The sequence below is a fragment of the Lissotriton vulgaris genome, chromosome 12 (assembly GCF_964263255.1).
Source record: "Lissotriton vulgaris chromosome 12, aLisVul1.2, whole genome shotgun sequence".
NCBI classification, from domain to species: Eukaryota; Metazoa; Chordata; class Amphibia; order Caudata; family Salamandridae; genus Lissotriton; species Lissotriton vulgaris.
In genome coordinates, this window is record NC_141700.1 from 14,888,400 (window position 1) to 14,909,471 (window position 21,072).

Genomic DNA, 21,072 nt, shown 5'->3' on the forward strand with positions numbered 1-21,072 from the left:
GTGTGTATATATATATATATATATATTATATATATATATATATATATCTATCTCATGATGTTTGTACTGAACTAGGCTAGTCCTTAACCGCATCGCTGCGGCGGTTATTTTTCAGTGGTTATTTTTCCGCTGTGCGACTTTTTTCCAAAAGCCGCGTTAGATGACGAGCTCAGCTCGTCATCCGCACACAACCACCGTGGCTGAAGACGAGCTCAGCTAGTCATCAGCAGCAAAGGGGTTAAGTGGACCTTGGATGGAGGGGACAAACCCATTCTCACTCAGTTCCGAGTGAGGATGGGTTTATCCCCTCCATCCAAGCTCCACTTAGAAGTGCAGTTAAGGACTAGCTGGCCCGTTTATATATGTATATAAATGCCATATGATGTACGGCCCAGGTTATTGTTGCTGGAGTTGGTACAGGGTAACCGACTAAGTTTTGAGGCTCCTTTCAGGTCCATAAGCTAGAGGTGACCTAATAAAGTTGAATCAGATCTGGGGACATTGAACTACAAATGCCATCTTGCTGATGTCATTGTGTAGTCCCGATTCGATATGGGTAGTAGAGGCGATTTTACAACCAGTTAATAGTGGGCTACATGGAAGTTAACAAAGGGATTGTTTGATGGAAGGGACCTAACAAACTCTAAATAGGTCCGTGCAAAGAAAACGACTCACGCCATCTTGATGACGTCACTCAGTAGTTCTACTCTATATCGCGAGGATAGACGCGTGGTTTGGAACTGGCGATGGGAGAGAAGGTTATTTTTAATCAGGTACCTGCCCGTAACATTGTAGTTCAGAGTGCATGTAAGCGTATTGCTTGTATATTGGCTGTTACGATTCTTGGCCAATAATTTGGGTGTGTGTGATAATATTCTGCGTCATCGACTACTGGTACCAGGCACATTTGTAAAAGAGATTAGACACCAATAAAAACGCCCGACCTGAGCCGTTCGTTGTTACCCCCTTTGACTCAGAATCAGTCTGAGGCAACGACTGACAGGTAGGAATTATGGGTGCTAGTCCGAACTAGATTAAGTGAGTGCACAGCGGTCTTGATCCCTACATTGCTAAGATATGTCTGTTGATATTCTCGATGGGAGAAGGGTGCCTTTTTGAAACAGAGGGTTTACTTTGCATCCTTTAGTGATTCAAGAGTGCGTTTGCTACATTGCAATGATTAGCCCTCTTGTTTTTTTCAATCATACTCAACAGGTCAGGATATACTTGATCATTGAGGCAGAATTCAATCAATAGATTTTCCAATGAGTTGAGAGTAGTAGTTTCCTCTGAATACAGATGAGGATCCCTATGGTTAGACTGGGTTATCAGTGCATACCAGTCGTAGGAGTAAGGCCATGTTTGATAGAATGGTGTGAGCTCAGATGCTTTAAAGAGCTTGTTTGGAGATGCCACCTGGCCATCTAGAGTTACCCATCTCGGTAAGGATGGATTATAATAGGGTTGCTAGAATAGGCAGGATAAGGTTAGACAAAGCGCACACCTATTTGCTTTATTCTATGTTCCCTTTGCTTTACCTTACAGAGCGGGCCTTCTTTTTTTCCTGAGCTAGGTCCAGGTGAGGTGAGGTCCAGTCCCCAGTCAAGCTGGGTGAGCATATACAAATATTTTAATGATTAATAGTACAATTTAATGAGCCAATTTAATAAGAGAGCTACTTTGGATTAATGATGAATTTTGTTTGTTGTTGTTTTTTCTCTAGATGCTTTCTGCATTCTTTGATGCGGAGGATCAGGAACAAGTAGGTTGTATTGAATCCAACCTCTTAGTATGTGTGTATTTTCACTATTTATAGTTTATTTTTTCACTTTAATTGTGAGTACATAAACTTTGCTACTGCAGACCAAATATTAAGAGCAGAGGCCCTGAAGAAAGCTGAGGGGATTTTGTTCCCTAGGGGCTGAAACACGTTGACCTGAATTTTGTAGTTATTTGATGAAACCGCCCCATGCCCTGTTCTGGTTTTAATCAGGAGATGAGTCGATATCTATAATAAAATGCTTTTTTGCGCCTCATTATCCTATTTTAATCATCAAATTTTTGTGTTTTGCACTGCACTTAATTCCCTTGTGATCTTAATTTAGAAACACACGTTTCCTCCCCCCTCCACCCAGTGATTTTCGGGTTGGTCCAATCAAGCTATTTTCCTGAAACTTTCAAACGGAGACTCTTTTCCTCAAGAGAGGACGCTACCTCTCGTTCGGCACAGTAGCCGTTTACCTTGACGTGGACACAGAACTCGTAGAAACAAGATGTGTGGTCTGTGCACATTGGACACAGCCAGCACGCCCTGATGAAGTTCTTATGAACGAAACGCGTTGGCTGCCTAAAAGAAAATTGAATAAAGAAGAAACAAAACAAGACAAAACAATTCTTGGACATTCTTTAATGACATTTGTACTTTTTGATCTCCGATGGTGCAGCCCACAGCGGGTGGAAAGTTTATTGTTTTTGTTAACAATTGCCTCTTGGGAGCAACAGGGGCATTGGGAGTGCACACCATAGGAGCTAACAGCTCTGCATTGGGCATACAATTAAGACGGGTGGGCCTAAGGCCAGTAGAGAGGTGCAGCACACTCAAAAATTCTTTTTGTGTGTTGAGTTGAGTTGCTCAGGAATCTGGTTATATATAAGCTGTTTTCCTGATGTGTGGTAGAGAGTCTATGATCAAGAGACACACCATGCTGAGAGGTGGATGACCAAATGAGAAGATTGACCACCACGAGAAATTGATGGGAATCCTACTAGCTGCTTTTGAATCTAACCATTGATCACTATCTTGGCTCTCTATTTTCTTTGTTTCATTTTCTTTGGGCTTTTATGTGACTTGTGTACCGACTCACTAGTTTTAGGAGTTGAAAAAAATTGTTGACATTAGACCCCCGGTACTTTAGGTGATTTGATCCCCAAAACGGACCATGGTTGGAGGAGACCCTAATGGCCTCACCTCTCAGGCAACCAGTCACATGGAGGCGCCCGTTAGCAGTCTGGGTGGATCCATGAGGCTCAAGGGACCCGCTTACCCTGGTGCCAGAGAGAAAAACAGAGGGCACAATGCTGGGAACGGTCTACCTTACGTCTTCCCATGAAGCAGACACTCTAGAAACATAACCTTACAACTTTCTTCGGGCCTGTGCTATGCGACAGTAAAATGCCACAGCTACCAACGAACCTGTAGGCAAATTGTGAAGATAACCCCAAGTAAATGAAGGGCCCCTGCAGTTAGTTTCTCAGCAGGGTTTCTATAGTTAAGACAGTACGAGCACCTCCAGGATATGTGCTGGAAGCCTCGAAGGAGAGACTGCTCACACTCAGACCTGCTAGCACGCCTCTATGCAGGTTCTGCGGGCAATGCAAGAAGCTCACTGTGCTGTACAATCTGGTAGCTTCATGAACTTTTCCCCAACAGTGCCCGAGAGAGGCTTAGATACACAGTCTTGAGGGGAATAGGTCATTTGGTTCAGCATAGGATAAATCAGTTGGACGCTGGAAAACCAGGGGTAGAGAGCTACAGCCAACCATGTGACTGCCACTTCATCGTACATGAAACTTTCAATGGTACCAGTAGCATGGAAACAACTCATCTGGTCAGCTCCAAGTAAAATACACTAAGAAAACAAAGTTTGTAGTTCTCTTCTTCCCACCAAATGCCCCAGATATTCCCTTACCATAAACTACACACACAATAAAAACATTTAGCTCAAGGTAAGAAGGCAGTGTAAACCGGGGTGTAAATGTGGACTGCAGCCACAACGTTAAGTTGGTATTTCAATATCTAAGTAGAGTAAAAGTGGCTTCTTGAACTGGGTAAGGCAACGTGTGAGCCAATCACAGAGGCGGTGAGGGCAAAAATTATACACTTTTGCCCTGCACCTTGTTTGTCATCATACCTCGTAGATGTTGGGGTGCCACATCTTGGTGATGAAGCGGAATCCTGGGGGAGAATAGGGATAATCCATAGGGAACTTCAGACGAGCCTGCAAACAAAGAACATGTTAGATTTAGGGTGGGAGGGGGGGTATGTATCATTGTGTAAAGTGCAGCTCACCTCCCAGCGCTAAGTAATTCATCCCATTCTGGCTAGCCTCTGATCATCTCCCCACCTCACACAGAAGTAAGCACCCCATTAAAACGCTAAGGCAGAAAGTAAGTTGGTTTTATAAAGAGTGACCGGGTTTCATTTTCGTACATACATACTTCATGATATTCCGAGATTGAGCATATGTATCTTACATAAGTAATGTGTGCCCTTGGGTGCTATTCCCCAACAAGAGGGTGCTCTGAGCAGCACCCCTTTGGTGAACCCATAGATAGAGGGGTGATGCACAATACCAGTGGCCCCCAGCTGTCTCGGCGCCAGTGCCCTACATAGGCCCAGAATATAGCTAACGCACAGTCTGCTGAACCGTTCGGCAAACCAGGACCATGGAAGAGGGGACAATTCAACAAGACTTTCCAACCAGTGGTGCTGAATGGCATTTTCAGTCCTTGAGATTAAAAATTGAGGCCATTTTACCAGATGGCTCTCCAGAATCATGGATCAGTTTACGTTCACTCAAGTTCTTCGCCATGTAACCGCTTCTCCCCTAGATGCCAACTTTCCTCCCAGTATTCATCGTGAATGAAGTGGCCTCAGAAAGGCTTCAGAGACTTAGACCCAAAACCATGTTCTCCTCCAATATAAATGGGCATCTTGCTAAAGGGCGTACAACCTTGAACTTGTCGTTTGTAGTCGATCTCTAATAAACCTCATCATCAGGGATTCTCAATTTCTACTTGTTTAATACCCAAACTCATACTCCTGGACACTTGCTGCACTACAAGAATACTCTACTGCAGGGTTCTTCAATCTGTGGGGCGCGCCCCCCTGGGGGGGCTCGGCGCCATCTCAGGGGGGGCGCGGGCTCCACTTCGATCTTCCCTTTGTGCCCGTTTCTTTGTCTGGGTGATTCTCCCAGGAGGGGGCCAATTCACGGAGTCCACACCTTCGGCTGCGTGTGAGGCAGGGGTCTCCTCTGCTAAAAACGAAAGCAAACAAACAGACACGCTTTCAGTTTCAGCAGAGGAGACCCCTGGACTCCCACTGCAGCTGAAGCTGTCAGCTCTGTGAATTAACCCCCTCCTGGGAGAGTTAGCTCTTCCCAGAAGGGAGAGAAGGTTTCGCAGAGGTTTTGAGGCACGGGCAGGGTGGGCTCTGGTCCAGGGCTCCAGCCTTTCAAGGGGGGTGGGAGTGAGGGGGAGTTGGGGGTGCGGGAGTCCTTCAGTTATTTTGGGAAGGGAGGGAGAGGTTGCAATCCGGGTTTGGCCATGAATCGGGACAGTGGGCTCTGGTCTGCGGTCCTCAACTCATGAGGATCTTTGTGTGGGCACCCGGTGTTCAGGGATGTTGGTCTGCAGATTCAAATTTAAATCATAAAAGGTGTGAGGGTGGAGTGGTGGATGTATGGGTGGGGGGTGGATGGATGAGTGAGGGGATGGATGGTGAGTGAAGGGGTGAATGGATGGTGGGAGAGAGGATGGATGCATGAGTGGAGGGATGGATGGGAGTGGATGATGTCTGTATGGTTGGAAGGGTAGGTGGAGGGGTGGATGGATCAGTGAAATGGTGGATGGATCGATGGGGTGGATGGTGGACGAGTCGGTGGGTTGATGGATGAGAGAGGTGATAGATGGATTGATGTATTGATGGGTGAAGGGATGAATGAATGGATGGATGGATGAGTGAAGGGGTGGATGTGGGGATGGATGGGTGATTGAGGAGGGTGGATGGACGGGGGGATGGATGGAGGAGTGAAGGGGTGGATGAGTGGTCAATGGATGGATTCATGAGTGGATGAGTGGATGGATGAGTGGGTGGATGGGTGAAGGGTGGATGGAGGGATGGGTGGCTGGGTGAGAGGGGAATGGAGAGAGAGGGGGAGGATGGATGGATGAGTGATGACATGGATGAATGATTGGCAGAGTGGATGGGCAGGTGTGTGCATGGATGGGTGAGGAGAGGAGCATGGAGATGGATGGGTCAGAGAGTGCATGCATGAGTGGGGGGAGGGTGGAGAGCGGGATGGATGGGTGGATGGATGAGTGGGGGTTGAGTGGGTGGACGGATGAGTGACTGGGTGGATGAATGAGTGGGTGGGGGATGGCTGGATGGGTGAGCGGGTGGGTGGTTGGATGGATGAGTGGATGGATGGATGGGTGGAGGAGTGGATGGATGGGTGGAGGAGTGGATGGATGAGTGGAGGAGTGGATGGATGAGTGGGAGGATAGCTTGGGTGAATGGTTGGATGGATGAGTGGATGGATGGGTGGAAGAGTGGATGGATTGGTGAGGGGATAGATTGGGTGAAGGGATGGATGGATGGTGGATGGATGGATGGGTGAGGGGGTGGATGGAGGGATGAATAGGTGAGATGATGGATGGAGGGATGGAAGGTGGATGGGTTTGCAAGTGGTTGAAGGGGTTTGGATGTGGATGGGGCTCAGATGGAGGGACGGAATGAATGGTGGGGGAGTTGGTGGATGACAAGGTGTACATGATGGATGGGGAGGGTTGTGATGACTTCCTTTGCTTTCTTGGTGCCATGAGAGCTGTGGTTCAGAGTGGAAGGTATTTGAATTGTTTGGCTGCTCCCTTGCCTATGTGTTACTGTTCTGTATTCTATGTGTGCTCATGTGTGGGATCTATGCATCATGCGTGTGACATTTTGCGTGACGTCCAGCTGCTACTTGAATGCGGGGCCCCCATGGGCAAGGTCGGGTTCCATGTTTTGGGTTCCGTTTGGTGAAGCACCCATGGTGTGTTCCCTATAGTGGGTTCATCACTGCGGTCCTCCCTTTGGTTCACTTGTGCATGGTGCTTTACATCCTACAATGTATTTGTTTATTTGTTGGGGAGTTTGTGAGATTGGGTTCTCAGCACTTGCGGTGTTGAAGACTAGGTACCGTTTAGAACTGGATGTGGAGCACAGCCTGAGGATGGCAGTGGCAGGGATTCACCCACAGATTGAGAGTCTAGGTGTGGCTGGGCACTGGCACACCCGTCACATTCATGTTGGTGGTGTTGCTGTTGATCTGGTCCTGTGTAAGGCAGGGCATCCTAGTGGGGAGAATTTGCGCACATTTTGTCTTGGAGGATTGTGTTTTGAGCTGTCTGGTACGCCTCTGTCGTTTCGTCACACCCACTCACAGGCCTGCAGTTTGCTAGTGTGAGAAGTTGGCCTGATATGTAGTGTTTCCAATTCTGGAACCACTGGGTATCAGTCCAAACAAACCCCAAAGATGTCAGGTTGTAAGTCAACCTTGTAGACAAGCTATCCTAATGGTAGCATGGACTAAGCAGCCTTAAAGGCTTAACTTAAGAGGTCGTGTTAAGCGAGCTGTTTTACCACATACAATCCTGTAATCAAATGAAAGGACACCACACAAGTATATATTATAAAAATATATGTATTTATTTCTAAATTACTCCCCAGTACTCTTTATGAGGAAAGGGGCACAAGCGTTAAATCAAAAGCACTGTTTAAACATATAAAGTTGCACAATTATGGATGAGGGCGGGTGGCCACTCAAACCATATACTAAAAAAGTGGTATAAGTAACACTTATCGAACAATGGTTAGGCCTAGGGCCTAGAGATTCGCTGGGAGCAGTCAGGACTAGCAATGATGAAGTCGGGAGTAGCCCACAGGAGACGGGTGCAGCACGGAAAGTGCGGCGCGCACCAATGCACTGTCAATGGTGCGTAAAAGTCAGTTAAAGTGAATTAAAAGATACTTCCGCTGAACCTAGGAACACAAAACTTTAGACACAGACCCTAGAGGTGTGTACCAGTGTGGGAACACCGGCGTTGCAATGTTACCTCACCCACAGGCCGTGGGTGCACAGGGTCGAAGTGGCGTCGGGTTCTGACACGCAGGTTCTTGGTGCTTGAAGCTGAAGATGCTGCAGGCGCTGTGAAGGAGAAGTGTCCGATGGATCCAAGGGTGGATCTGAAGTGATGAAGACCTGAAAGCAGAGGGGACAATGTTCAAAGTCACTGACCAGTGACCACCGTGGAACCAGATTGGAACCAGGCAAAGTCGGGTGCAAACAGGTGATCAGGGGTTGCTTCTCTCTGCAGCCGCGTGGACACGAAGAGGTCAAGGACGTCCAGGAGTCGATCACGAGCTGTCCCTCGAAGGCTCTAGCTGATGGCGGTGTCGGCAACTCGATTGAAGCAAACAAGCCTTGGCTAATGCAAGCCACGGGGAAAGTGAAAAAGGCTTATTACTCGGACCAGCAAGGTCAGAGCGGGTACTCCTTTCTACAGGAGCGAGGGCAGGTCTGGAGCAACCAGACCCACAGTGTAAATCGTAGGTTTCGTCGCCAAGCTGGCCGCTGACCACGTGACAAGCGGCCGGGATGGCGAGTCGAGTGGCAAAAAGCAAAAGGGCCCCACGCAGATCGTGGAGATGCTGGAGGGCTGGTCTTTGGTGCAAATGCTGCTCGGTTGTGGGGCTTCTCAAACCCCAAAGCACAGAGTCGAGGGTGCCTCGGGTGCTGCGCAGTCAGCGTCTCGGGGGTCTTTCAAGATGGCCGCTCCCACGTCTCTCGGTGCCTCCACGGGTCCCTTCTTTGCAGGGACTGTGGATCGGGCTGGGAGAAGTCTGGGAAGCTGGGTCTTGTCAGGCTCTGCACTCGGACTCCGGCGGGAGGCGGCGGCAAAGCAGACGTCGAGGTGCTGGGTGATGCCTGTGTTCACAGGGTGGCCCCTCCTAGGCCACAAGGGAGATGCTCTTCAGTCTTCTATCATCAGAATGTCGAAGTCCAGTCGTCTTCTTAGTTTAAAGTTGATTTCAGGATGATCTGAGTTGCATTGGCACTGCTCCCCCTCTTATTCCAATCTGAGGGGTGGATCTCCTGCTAGGTCCCTCCCCTATGGGTGGGACCAGGAAGGGGGGTGGTTACACCCCCTTTCCTTTGTCCAGGTCTCACTGGAGCTGGGGCTGGGCTGCCCCAGAACCGGTTTGACCGGATTATGCAAGGGGAAGCCTTGTGCTCCCCAGGCACTGTCTGGTTTCATTCAAACCTCCCTGCTACAATCCACTATCTCCTGTCTGGGGTGGTGTCACACCTCCCTGTGACAGGAAATCCTTTGTCCAGGCCTCCTCTGCTGAGTTTCGGTCAGCAGCAGGAGGTCAGACATGTGTCTGTGGCAGAAGCATCCATTTTGTGGATCTGAGGCTCTTTTAAAAATCAACCGCGTTTTAGCAAAAGTAACATGTCGTCCCCTCTAGAGGGGTGGAATGCTACCCCCGTCGCCAGGACTGGCGAGGGGGTAGTATTCCAAATCGTATGACACCTTACACGACATGTTTTGATAAAGCCAAACCAAAGTTGACATATAACCGCGAGGATTATAATGCACTTAATAGTATATGGTTTGGCATTATCCCGGAACAGCTAAGGGAATTGGTCCCGACAGCTGCAGACAGGCTCAGCTCATGCTAGAGCACCATCTCACATTAAACCACGCACTCTGCCTTCAGGATTGTTAAGGCCTGCCATAGGATTGGCTCACAGGTTTATATGTGTCCAGATAGGTTTAGATATAGGCATACTATATCTAAGCAAGGGGTGATTACACCACCTTGCCCCAGCTGAGTGATCAGCCAGTTGTGTCAATTTTAGATAGCCAGCCAGGGGTGGCAAAAGATATGCTGCAGCCCCTGGTAGGCCTTGGATGCCCCTATGCCCTGGGCACCTATAGTGCTCTGTACAGGGGCTGATAAGGTGACCCAAGCCAATCTAGTTATGCACCTTGGGTACATGGAATCCATTTTACAGAGAGAGCAGATAGCCTGGGGCCCTGATTAGCAGGGAACCAGGCCAACTAAGTCGAAAACCAGCTAAACACAAGGCAAAAAATCTGGGGTAACCATAGTCAGGTAGCCACCTTCCTACAGCTAGGCACTCTTGTTGTGTTGAGCATTGTTTGCCGGATATGGCCCGTGGTGTGCGCGTGGCAGTCGATCATGTGGTGTGCCGGATTCCCGAGGTTTCTGTCGGGTGGTGGGGGGGCCCAACATCTGGGGGAATTCAGCTGGGGGGGCTCAACCTGGAAAAGTTTGAAGACCTCTGCTCTACTGGGTAGTGGAGGAGACATGTACACGTGGGTACCACACCGCCATGGGTAGTACACACAAATTGCCGCTGAGCATCTTGGTCTGCAACTCAGTTATGTGCCACAGGAGTAGGTAACCCAAAAGTAATTCTTATCACTAAACTCTATTACGCTGGTCAAGTTCCCAAGAAGATTCCTTTTACTATCTCAATACAAGGTATGTGCTAACCCACAAGCCCTAGTTAACAAAAAAACTAGATATAAAGATTAGCCAAAACTCTCATCCAACCATCAACAAGCGCTGGCAACCCTCAACAAGCGCTGGCAACCCTCAACAAGCGCTGGCAACCCTCAACAAGCGCTGGCAACCCTCAACAAGCTTTTGGTTTAAAAAAAATAAAGCATAGATCTGTGTAGTAGTAACCAGGACTTAAGGGAACTACTTTGTCTGAGGATGCACTATTGGTGAAGACTAAATGCAGTCACTCAGTGAAATTAGGCAACAGTGAAGAGGGCTGACCCACTGTGAAATACTGTTTGCTGCAGTGGGTGGAAGAAAATGTGACTGGCACTACAGAAGACCAACTGGATGAAAAGGACTGACTGAAATCCCTGCTAGGCAGGGTACTCGAAGTACGTGAATCTGCAGCAGTGGAATTTTCCAAATAATTATGAATTTGACAAATCATCCTCTGCAAAATCTGCAGATTTGACATTAAAAAAATTGTTGCTAGCTCAAATTGATAAAAAGTTACTAAAAAAGCAGGAACAAGTGTGGTGCAGTGGAAGGCTCTTCGCTTAGGTTGACTAGTCATTTTTCAATTGCTTATTGATTTGGGTGTTAAACTGGTACTAATGAGGTGAAACCTAAATTTTACTTACATTAACAGTGTATAAGCAAACCACAAAATAAAATAAATGGGCGCATTACACCACATTATTCAAATTTTATTGCCACATAATAGTCAACCGTATCGCATAATTCCAGTAGCCCTGCCTGTTAGTAAGCATATTATACATACATATGTAGTAAAACGAATGTAAAGGTCTAGGCCAATACCTGAACTGGAAAAATAAGGACAAAAATATGCTGCAAATTCCGCATAGTATACCTCCACAGAGACAGAATACAGCAGGACTCCAACAGTTGTCTCGCCCCTAAAGAGGGTACAGATTAACCTAGGGGCTTGCCCCTACCCCTAAATATCGGTGATGATTGGGGCAGTAGTCAGACAACCTCTGGGTAAATGTAAAATCTGTATTTGTAAAGCGCAAACTACTTACCCTTACAGGTGTCACTTGAATGAACCCTTGGTTACCTTTCTGTGCAGGTGAACCCCTTCCCCCCTTGTTGCTTGAAAACAGACACAAACAGTTGGTGGGAGTGGTAGGCACAGATGGGGGTTGGGGCAAACAGCAGCAAGCCGGCCCTGGAGACAGGTGGCTTAGTCTCAGTCGTTGCTGCAGTTGAAGGTAAAACACTGGGTTTCTCAGAGCGAGTCCGTTGGGCCTCGGGCACAAACCTGTGCTGAGCAGGTGAGGCGACAGATCTGCATTACGCCCTCTCCCCTCCCAGAAGACACTGAGCCCATTGTGGCAGACAGGGAAACGGGGGCTGCACCACCTGAAGTTGCCTCGGCATTCAAAGAACTAGTTTCCACCAATGACCAGCTGCTCATGTCAATGCATTAAGAATATTCAACACAAACGAGAGGCAACAAAACAAAGTGCACACAAACAATTTGTACAAGAAACAACGAAGATAAGGTTAGTGGGTCCTTTTTGTATGTATTGGTCTTTAAATAGTGTTCTTTTCAGAAAGCCCATGGGCAGCCAACGAGTTTCACCTCAACAAAAAGGTTTCCTCAGGGCAACTTTACATAGAAAGTTCATTAGAAGTTAAACTGCGTAAACAATGTCGCAAGGAGCAACCAATTTTCAGTGTACTTTTTAGGGCAAGTTTGTTCACACCAAATCTTTAAAAAACGGAAATCCTACGATACAATTTGAAATAAAACGTACAAAATTCTGGAATCAAATCACCAGAGCCGTATTCGGCAGGTTCATACAGCTGGTCACATTCGCAGTGTCCAACACAAACTCGTTCCTAAAAAGTACACATCGAAAATTGGTTGTTCCAACAGGTCAGGCCCTTCCCTGCTCATTCTTCCGGTTAGAAGAGAGGTTAATGTACAGCTTTCAGAACAAAAGATTGCGACAGTATCAAGTCCCTCTGCACTCAGACTCCAGTGACCCTGCATCAATTTACAAAGATTGTTCGCTTGCCTTCGACCTAGTAGAGTTATATGCCGCTTTTCGACCAGGTGTAGGTTATAGAAAGAATGCATACAGTCACTTCATATCAGGCTGTCAAGCCTCAGTGCCCCCAGGTACAAGAAACCGATGACCCTACCTCTCCTCGCACACTAATATGATGACTTTAACTCTCCCCTCCTGCACATGTCGATGACCCTACCTCTACCCACACATTAACACCTTAGCTGCTTTGGAACGTCCAGCTCCAGTGCTGAACGTTCCATTGCGCAGGTGCAGTAGGAACGTCCAACGGCCGACTGCAGCACTCCCGAGGTAGTGGTGCCGTTGGTATAGGCGCAGCACTTAAGAGGTTAATCTGATGACCATACCTCTCCCCTCCCACACATGAGGGTGATGACCCTATCTCTCCCTGTACATAAACCTGGTGACCCTACCTTCTCGCATTTGAAGCAGATGATCTAACCTCTCACTTCCCACACACGAAGGTGATGACCCTACCTCAACCCTCCCACACAAGGAGAGGACTCCACTTCTTGCATATGAAGCCGGTGAACCTACCTCTCCCAAGCCATCCAGGCAGATGGGGCTGACATGCTATTTGCACACGCTAAAATGAATTATGAACTGCAACTGACAGACGACAAATCAAAAAGGTATGACTGAAATGTGCCTCCCTACTTATCCTCTAAAGCACCATCAGCCATTATCTATGCAGATAGACGGGTCAGGTAATTTGTTTTAACATAAATAAAGAACATTGGCACCATCCTGCTCCGACAGTGAACATCATCATCATTTGGTGACAGGAGAGGGGGGGGGGGGGGCGTGGCTTGGACGCCGATCGGGATGGCGGCGTGAGCTCGCAGCTCCGCGCGGAATCCCGCTAATTCTCCTGTTTTTCGCACCCTGGGCGACCCGAGATCGACTCTCCTGCCCTACGACGTGCGAGGGGACCTCTGGGCACGGACGGACAGTTGCTAGGGGACTGCTGGCCCCGAGGAGACCGAGTTGGGAGTCGGCCGAGGTGTTGCCGAGAGTGAGAAGAAAATGGCGGCGATGAGGTCGGACAGCTCCGGACATCGACTTTGAGCCGAGTTGTCGCCGGCTGGCGGGAGGCCCTGCAACCGATCGATCGGGCATTGGGGACGAGGCAACAGCTCCGGAGGTCAAGGGACAGTGATTCGCCCTGCCCGGACTTTGGGGACCCTAGCTGGCCGCCATCTCTATCTTCTCCCCCCCCCCCCCAAGTTTCCGAGGGGGTCGGCCGAACGGTGCTCACCACGTTGGCATTGGACCTGAGGGCACCGGTGGTGGCACTTGATCCTGATCAGCATCGGAGAGTTGGCACCGAATCTCGAGTGCTGGAACTGGACGGGCTTTTTGGCCTGTGACGCAGCACCCTGCAATGGCGGCGGCCGGAGGGCTGGCACCCGCGGAACGCGGCGAGGGGGACCTAGCAGAGTCGTCTCAGATGGGTGAGACTCCCCCGCCGGAGTTGGACCAGGAACAGCGGCTGAACCGACGTCTAGACGCCATACTTGATGCGATCACCTCGACCAAGGAGGCGTTGCACCAGGACATAGCACAAGTGGCCTCGGGACTGGGACTACTGCGAGCGGACCACGCGAAGCTTGCGGATAGGGTCAAGGACCATGATCAGCTGTTGTTGGACCTGAAACCGTCGGTGGTGACCGCGGAACACAAGATCACAGACATACTGGCCCGGTTGGACTCGCTGGAACGACGGGCGGAGGATGCCGAAGGCCGCAACAGACGGAACAACGTGCGGGTCGTGGGCCTGCCGGAGCGAATTGAGGGGGAGGATGCGGTGGCCTACATGGAGAACTGGTTTCGTACAGTGGTGGCACCGGAGGGGCTTACTCCTTTCTTTACTCTGGAGCGAGCCCACAGGGTGCCTGCTCGCCCGCCAGGGCTTGGCCGCCTCCCCCGACCGATGGTGGTGCGGCTCCTCCACTATAAGGACCGGGACCTCCTCATCCAGAGGGCTAGAATGGCAGGCCCGTTTGAGGTGGAAAACTGTAAGGTCACGATCTTCCCGGATTACACTCAGGCGGTCCAGAAGAACAGGGCATCGTTCCTAGCGGTGAAAAAGGAGCTGAGGGAAGAGGGCATACAATATTCCTTGCTCTTTCCGGCCAAGCTGCGGGTCATACTGGACGAGACTACGCACTTCTTCCTGACTCCGGACGAGGCATGGCAGTGGCTGGAATCGTATAGAGCGGGGACGGACAGGTCGCATAAAAGTAGGCGAGATCTGCCTAAGCAACCCCGGATCAGACAATCACAGCGCATCAGGTCCCGCAACAGGCGCCAGCGGGAGAAACGGGAGGCTCAAATGGCTGCGGAAAAGAGATGCGCTCGCAGCGACGGCGGCCATCACGTGATCGCAACGGAACAGTGACTTGGTGGAAACGGACTCCGGCGGGGAAGGCAGCAGGACAGGAGAAGACCTTTCAGAAGCGGAGAGCTCGAAGGGGCCGTTGGTAACCCCCCAGACCTCAGATGGGATTTTTTGCGGTTGAGACTGTTTTGGGACTTGGACAAGATGTTATGGTAGGGCGGTATCCTGTTGGTGATGAGCGGGTTGCCGGGAGGGGGGCTGAGTGTACAGAGCGGGATGAGGACGCAGGGTGTGGGCTCCGCTAGCTGAGGTCGGCGATAACCCACCCCCCGTGGGCCCTTAAGGCCTCCTGTGGTGGAGACCACAGGCTAGGAGAATGGGTAGTTGGTTCGAGGTTTGGATTGGGGCTGACACTGGGTTTGTGGGCTCTGTCCTGGGGAGTGGGGTTTGGGGTGTTCTTCTGTTCAGGGTTTGTTTCGGGGGGGGGTAACTGCTTTGGAGGGGATGTGAACTCTCGTTGTTTGACTCGGACTGATCGATGTTGGTATGGGGACGTTACCTAACCTGAAATGCCTAACGTGGAATGTCCGAGGGCTGCGGACTATGGTCAAACGCCACAAAGTGCACGCATATCTGGTGCGCAGGGGGGGTCCAGATTGCTATGCTACAGGAAACCCATCTGACCAAAAAAGAGTGCGCTGCGTTGCAAAAAAGATGGCGGGCCAGGTGTTCGGCACCACTTACTCAGCATATGCCAGGGGGGTATTGATTTGGGTGAGGGCAGGGATACCGTTCCAGGTGCTGAACCAAGTAGTGGACCCTGATGGCAGGTTCGTGGCGGTGGAAGGGAGGTTGTATGGCAGGGATGTGGTTCTCTGTTGTGTGTATGCACCAAACACTGATCAGGCCCAATATTTTGATGGCCTCTCTGGGTTCTTGGCCTCTTTCCTGGCGGGCTCGGTGGTGTTAGGGGGGGACTTTAACTCGATCACGGATGTGGCGCTGGATAGGTCCCATCCTCCCCTTGTTGACTCCCCGGTGCGCAAGTTGGCCATGCATAGGAAGGATTGGCAGGACAGATGGGGGTTGCTGGATGTTTGGCGGGAGCAGCACAGGGACGTCAGGGATTATTCCTTTTATTCAGCCCTCCACGCACTACATGTGAGAATAGACTCAGTGCTCTGTAGTGGATCCCTAGCCCCATTAATTTCCCACACGGAGTACCTGGCTAGAACCATCTCGGACCATAACCCCCTATTGGTACATATCCAGTGGCAGCGGGAGCGCTCAGCGATACCAACATGGCGGCTCCGTCCAGACACATTGGAGGACTCAGTATTTAGGGACGCTGTCCAGCAAGGCATCGATCATTACTTTGGCGAAAACGAGGGTACGGCCACGAGCAGGTCCACTGAATGGGATGCGATGAAAGTAGTGGTGAGAGGGGTGTGTCTGGGTAGGTTCTCGAATGCTCGTACGACTGTGTTGAATGTACTTGTGAAAGCGGAGGAGACTTTGAGAGATTTGGAGCGCCGCAGGCCGGCCAGCCCGGACTTACAATCCCGGTTATTGGAGGCGAAGGAAGTGGTCGCCGCCGCGACGGAACGGTTGAGGTGTTACGACTACAGGCAATACGCCATCAGAGCGCACGCTGAACGGGACAAGGTGGGCACACTCTTGGCCAGACTTGCGAACCCGGAACTCAGGGGCTGCCCGATCCTTAGCATTAGCGACGCACGGGGGGAACTGGTGTATTCCCAGGCGGCGGTGTTGGAGTGCTTTCGGGTGTACTATCAGGAATTGTATCAGAGCCAGTTGGGAGTGGAGGTCCAGGAAATTGCGTAGTACCTAGGGGCGAGGCCGCTTCCGGTCCTAGATGTGGAGGACGCGAAAGAGCTGGGCAGCCCGATTACGCTCACTGAAATACGGGTGGCCATTAAACATATGGCTCGTAATATGACGCCAGTGGTGGACGGGATACCAATAGAATTTTATCAGTAGTATGTTGATACCCTGGCCCCCAGGTTGCTGGTGGTGTACACGGAAGCCTATAAGACAGGGGGCTTGCCTGGGTCCATGCGTGAGGCCTTGATAGTTCCGCTCCTAAAACCTGGCAGGGATGCAACAGACGTGAGGTCCTATCGCCCGCTGTCCATGTTGACGGTGGACTACAAGATCCTGAGCCGAATTCTAGCTACCAGACTGGCCCCACACATGACGGGCCTGGTGCACAAGGATCAGGCTGGGTTTATCCCCACGAGGAGCACGGCGCTGAATATCCGCCGCCTGGTGGGGATAATGGACGCCATCTTGGATGGGGACGGGGCCCAAGCGGTCCTGTCCGTCGATATTGAAAAGGCCTTTGATAGTCTGGAATGGACTTTCCTGGACGAAGTGCTGGGAAGGTTTGGCATAGGAGAGGGGTTCCGCCGATGGACAAGAGTCTTGTATTCCTCGGCTACGGCACGGGTGCGTCTGGGAGGTCTGGTGTCCGCGGCGTACCCAGTGGGTAGGGGCACGAGACAAGGGTGCTCCCTTTCCCCCCTATTGTTCGCTCTGGCGATGGAGCCTTTAGCGGTCCATGCTAGGTCGGGTGACAAGTACACGGGGATCGACAGCGGCGGGCAGCGGCATTACATCTCGCTGTATGCGGACGACCTACTCCTGTACCTCGGCGATACGGAGCGGGCCCTGGAGGGAGCGATGGACCTGTTATCAGAGTTTGGCCGGTTGTCGGGCCTTAAGGTCAACTGGGCGAAGACCTGTGTGTTTCCACTGAGAGCGGAGTCGCCCAACCCTGCTCGCGACTTGGGGGTAGTTTGGGAGCCATCTTGCTTCACCTATCTGGGAGTCCGTATTTACCACGCGACCGCGGACCTGTTGGAGGGCAACATAGGTCGGTGCATTCGGGCACTGAGGGGCAGCATGTCCTTCTGGTCGACCCTCCCCCTGACGGTTCTAGGCAGGATTGCTCTCTTGACAATGGTGGCACTTCCCCGCCTACTGTACTACTTCCGGACGCTACCTATCTGGATTCCTCAGGGGATTTTTAGAGACCTGAGAACGATGGTCATTGGTTTCCTATGGGGCCATGGCCGCCGTAAGGTGGCTCTAAGCACGCTGCTTCGCCCCAAGATTGAGGGGGGTATGGCCGTGCCTGACTTCGAACTATATTATTTGGCGGCGCAACTGCAGGTCCTCACGCAACATGTGGCCAGAGTGTTTAGGGGACCGGAGGAGTACCGAGTGCTGGGGATACAACGCCATGTGCTGTCTTATATAGTTATGCAGCAGCGACTTGAGTTGCGGGGCCTCACAATGGAGGAACGGACACTCAGGCTGTGCTGGCAGAGGAGCCTTCGGAGAGCGAAGGCGACGCGGCCTTATGCGCCCGAAATTCCGATCGGTATGCTAATGGCCCTGCCACACGGGGGCGATTGGTCCCCATTGCTGGATTGGGAGGAGGCGGGCCTGCAGGTGGTAGGCGATCTGTACATCGATGGGGCTCTGGTACCCTTCGAAGTGCTTCGGGAACAGTTCGGGTTGCCTGACGGGGGTTCCTCCTGCATGCGGCGGTGGTGGCTGCTATACAGAAGCACTGGAAGGGTGGGCTTATGGAACCGACCACGACTATGGCGTGTCAGTATGTGGTGATGGCAGCAGGCACCTTCAAGGCGGTAACATGCCTCCACAACAGGATGCTGAACGAGGGACTGGAACCGCTCCAGGGGCTCAAGGCCAAATGGGAAGCGAGTGTGGGCAGGCCCATCCCAGACACGGCGTGGGGCCATATTTTGCGACGCACGTGGAAAGGCACGAGAAACGCGCGCTTCCAACAAGTACATTTCTATGTGCTTCATAGGGCCTACTTGACCCCCGATAAAATACGGCGGTATTTCCAGGTACAAGACGCTCGGTGCCCGCGGTGTTCGTTTTCAGGAGCGGACATGGACCATTTGTTTTGGGGTTGCCCGCATTTGGAGGCCTATTGGGCGGAGGTAGGGGACCTTCTAAATGAAGTGACCGATAGGGAGGTGGATTTCGATATGGCGGCGTGTTTGTTACTCTGGTTCCCGCACACCAAACATACCAAGGTAACGAGCAAGTTTATTGATTTGGGCCTGATACTGGCGCAAAGGGAAATATCATGGCATTGGAAGTCCAAGGGCGGGCCGTCCACACGGAGGTGGAAGAATGAACTGTTGAGGTGGTCTGAATGCGAGAGTGTGCTCCGGATGAAGCAGGCTGTCAAGCTTGGCAATGAGAATGCTTTGGATGCAGCGCGTGCGTGGGAGTTGGTGGTGCAAGCTTTGCGTGACTCTTTGGTGGAAGATGAGGATTGAGTGAATCGGGCCTGTGGACACTGCGAGGCGCACGAACTTGGAGTTGACATTGACTCTATGGCGGGATCCATACTACACATCAGGAAGAAGCACACCATTAGCAGTTGCCGGGGTGGGGACATAGGGGGTTTGTTTCATGGGAGTTCGGGGTGGGTTGGAAGCCTAGGGGTTACCTGTCCGCGAGAGCGACTTCGAGTTACGTAGGGCCAGTGGGGAGCTGCACGGAGAGTCGGATGGCTGGGGGAGTGACCAGGACTGGGGGGCTCTATAGTGCTCGGGGTGGGCTCGGGTGCGGGTAGTAGCATTGATCGCGCAAGTAGAATGGCCGACGGTAGTATTGTTGAGGGTGGGGGGGTAAAATGCGGATACGTACAACGACCTTTAGACCATGGTCCCTATGGGACATCCACCGTGAGGTTTTTCCTACTATGTAGAGGACTATGCCGCCCGGCCTCCGGGATGCGGGCTGAATGGCTGTGTATGGTATACGTTTTATTGTTGATCAAGGGGGGGCGTCACGAGTGGACTGGTTGACTAATTGTATTCTGTGGTTTCTAACTCTGCAATAAAAACAAATTAAAAAAAAAAAAAAAATCATTTGGTGACAGTTACAACGGCAATGTCACCCCAACAACGCCACAAAACTACTGGATTGATGGACAGCGACTCTTGTTTGTCCATTCATTGGAATCATGGCCTGTCCTTTGTGCTGTGTGGAAAAGGAACTTGATGTTAATTGTCACTTGGTATAGCGCGCAACTCGCTCCCGAAAGAATCTCGGTGCTGTGCTGATCAGGCAAGAGTAGCACTGTTTAAAACAACCATGTTTTTTAACATCTTTCTAAAATTCATGTTGCTGGGGAAAGTACGAATATGAAGGGGGAAGCGTATATATGAGAATGATCTGCCACCAAATCTGGGGGTATGAATGCGTGGGGTCTGCAGGAGAGTTTGTTGGAAGACCTTAGCGCCTGGAAGGCAAATAATAACTATGTTTTGAGCACAGGAGAGCAGGTTGGGTCTGGTATAAAGCATTGTACGTTAGGCAGCAGAGAGTAAAAATAACCGGCCTTCTAATAGGCAAACAATGTAATTTTTAGGTCTTGCCAAGGGAGCACGTGTGCCGTCTCTTGAGATATGCTGTATCTACAATGTGGGCTTCAAGCACATCCCATTTTTTCCATTTGTTCCTCCTACTACCCTTTCTAAATGCCTGTTTTTGTTTGGTGAATATGCTTAATTAGTCTGGCGTTTGGTGTTTCTGACCCTCCCAGGAAACTGCCCCTGTTACAAGCGGCCTTACTCTTCATTTTTATTTACGTTCCTTCTGGCACACTTTTTTTTGGTTTGCCTTGGCTTGTGTATCAGCATGGTACCCGCTTCACGAACGCTGTGCTTCATGTTTTGGACGGTATTTGCATTTTCCAACCAGTACAGTTTGTTTGCTTATCTTGCATTTGTCCATTCAGACAGAACCGCTCCTGTATCGTTCCCCGCAACAGTACATCAACCCCATTACCATTGTGACTTTCCAGGCGGGAACTTAATTATTATAAAAGGAGCGCAGCGACTTTCAACACAGTTGGACTCAGCAGTCCCAAGGATTCTCCCCTGTACACCTCGCAGCCAGGGACAACTGCAATCCATTTTCAGCAGTGCCTACTTTGTTAACACCGGGGACAACCGGAACCTGGGAGGTCCAGACATCAGTTTACTACTCTCCTTGCAACAGAATGTCACTGTCACACGTGTTGCTTCAATAGTCAGGCCACTAGCGGCTCCACACTGAAAGGATTCCTACCTTTGGTTAAACAGCTGGGCTGGAGCAGGCTTGATCTCCCCGAACCACGTTTCTCGTGGTCAAGGGTTACGGACTCCAGCAGCACAATCCCCAGCTCTCTGAAACTACTAGATGGTGTGTTATAGGCGCACATTGCATGATCAGTCACTGTTTACCCTGTAAAGTTG

General features: G+C 50.7%; 1 protein-coding gene across 1 annotated transcript in view; it reads right to left on the minus strand.

Moving 5' to 3' along the window:
* The window catches only part of CDC34 (cell division cycle 34, ubiquitin conjugating enzyme), a 57,486-nt gene that overhangs the window by 23,742 nt on the left and 12,672 nt on the right, over window positions 1–21,072 (minus strand). Inside the window, exon 2 of the mRNA XM_086946744.1 lies at window positions 3,912–3,998. Coding sequence (XP_086802870.1) covers window positions 3,912–3,998 — 87 coding nt within the window. The remainder of the gene's footprint in view (window positions 1–3,911; window positions 3,999–21,072) is intronic.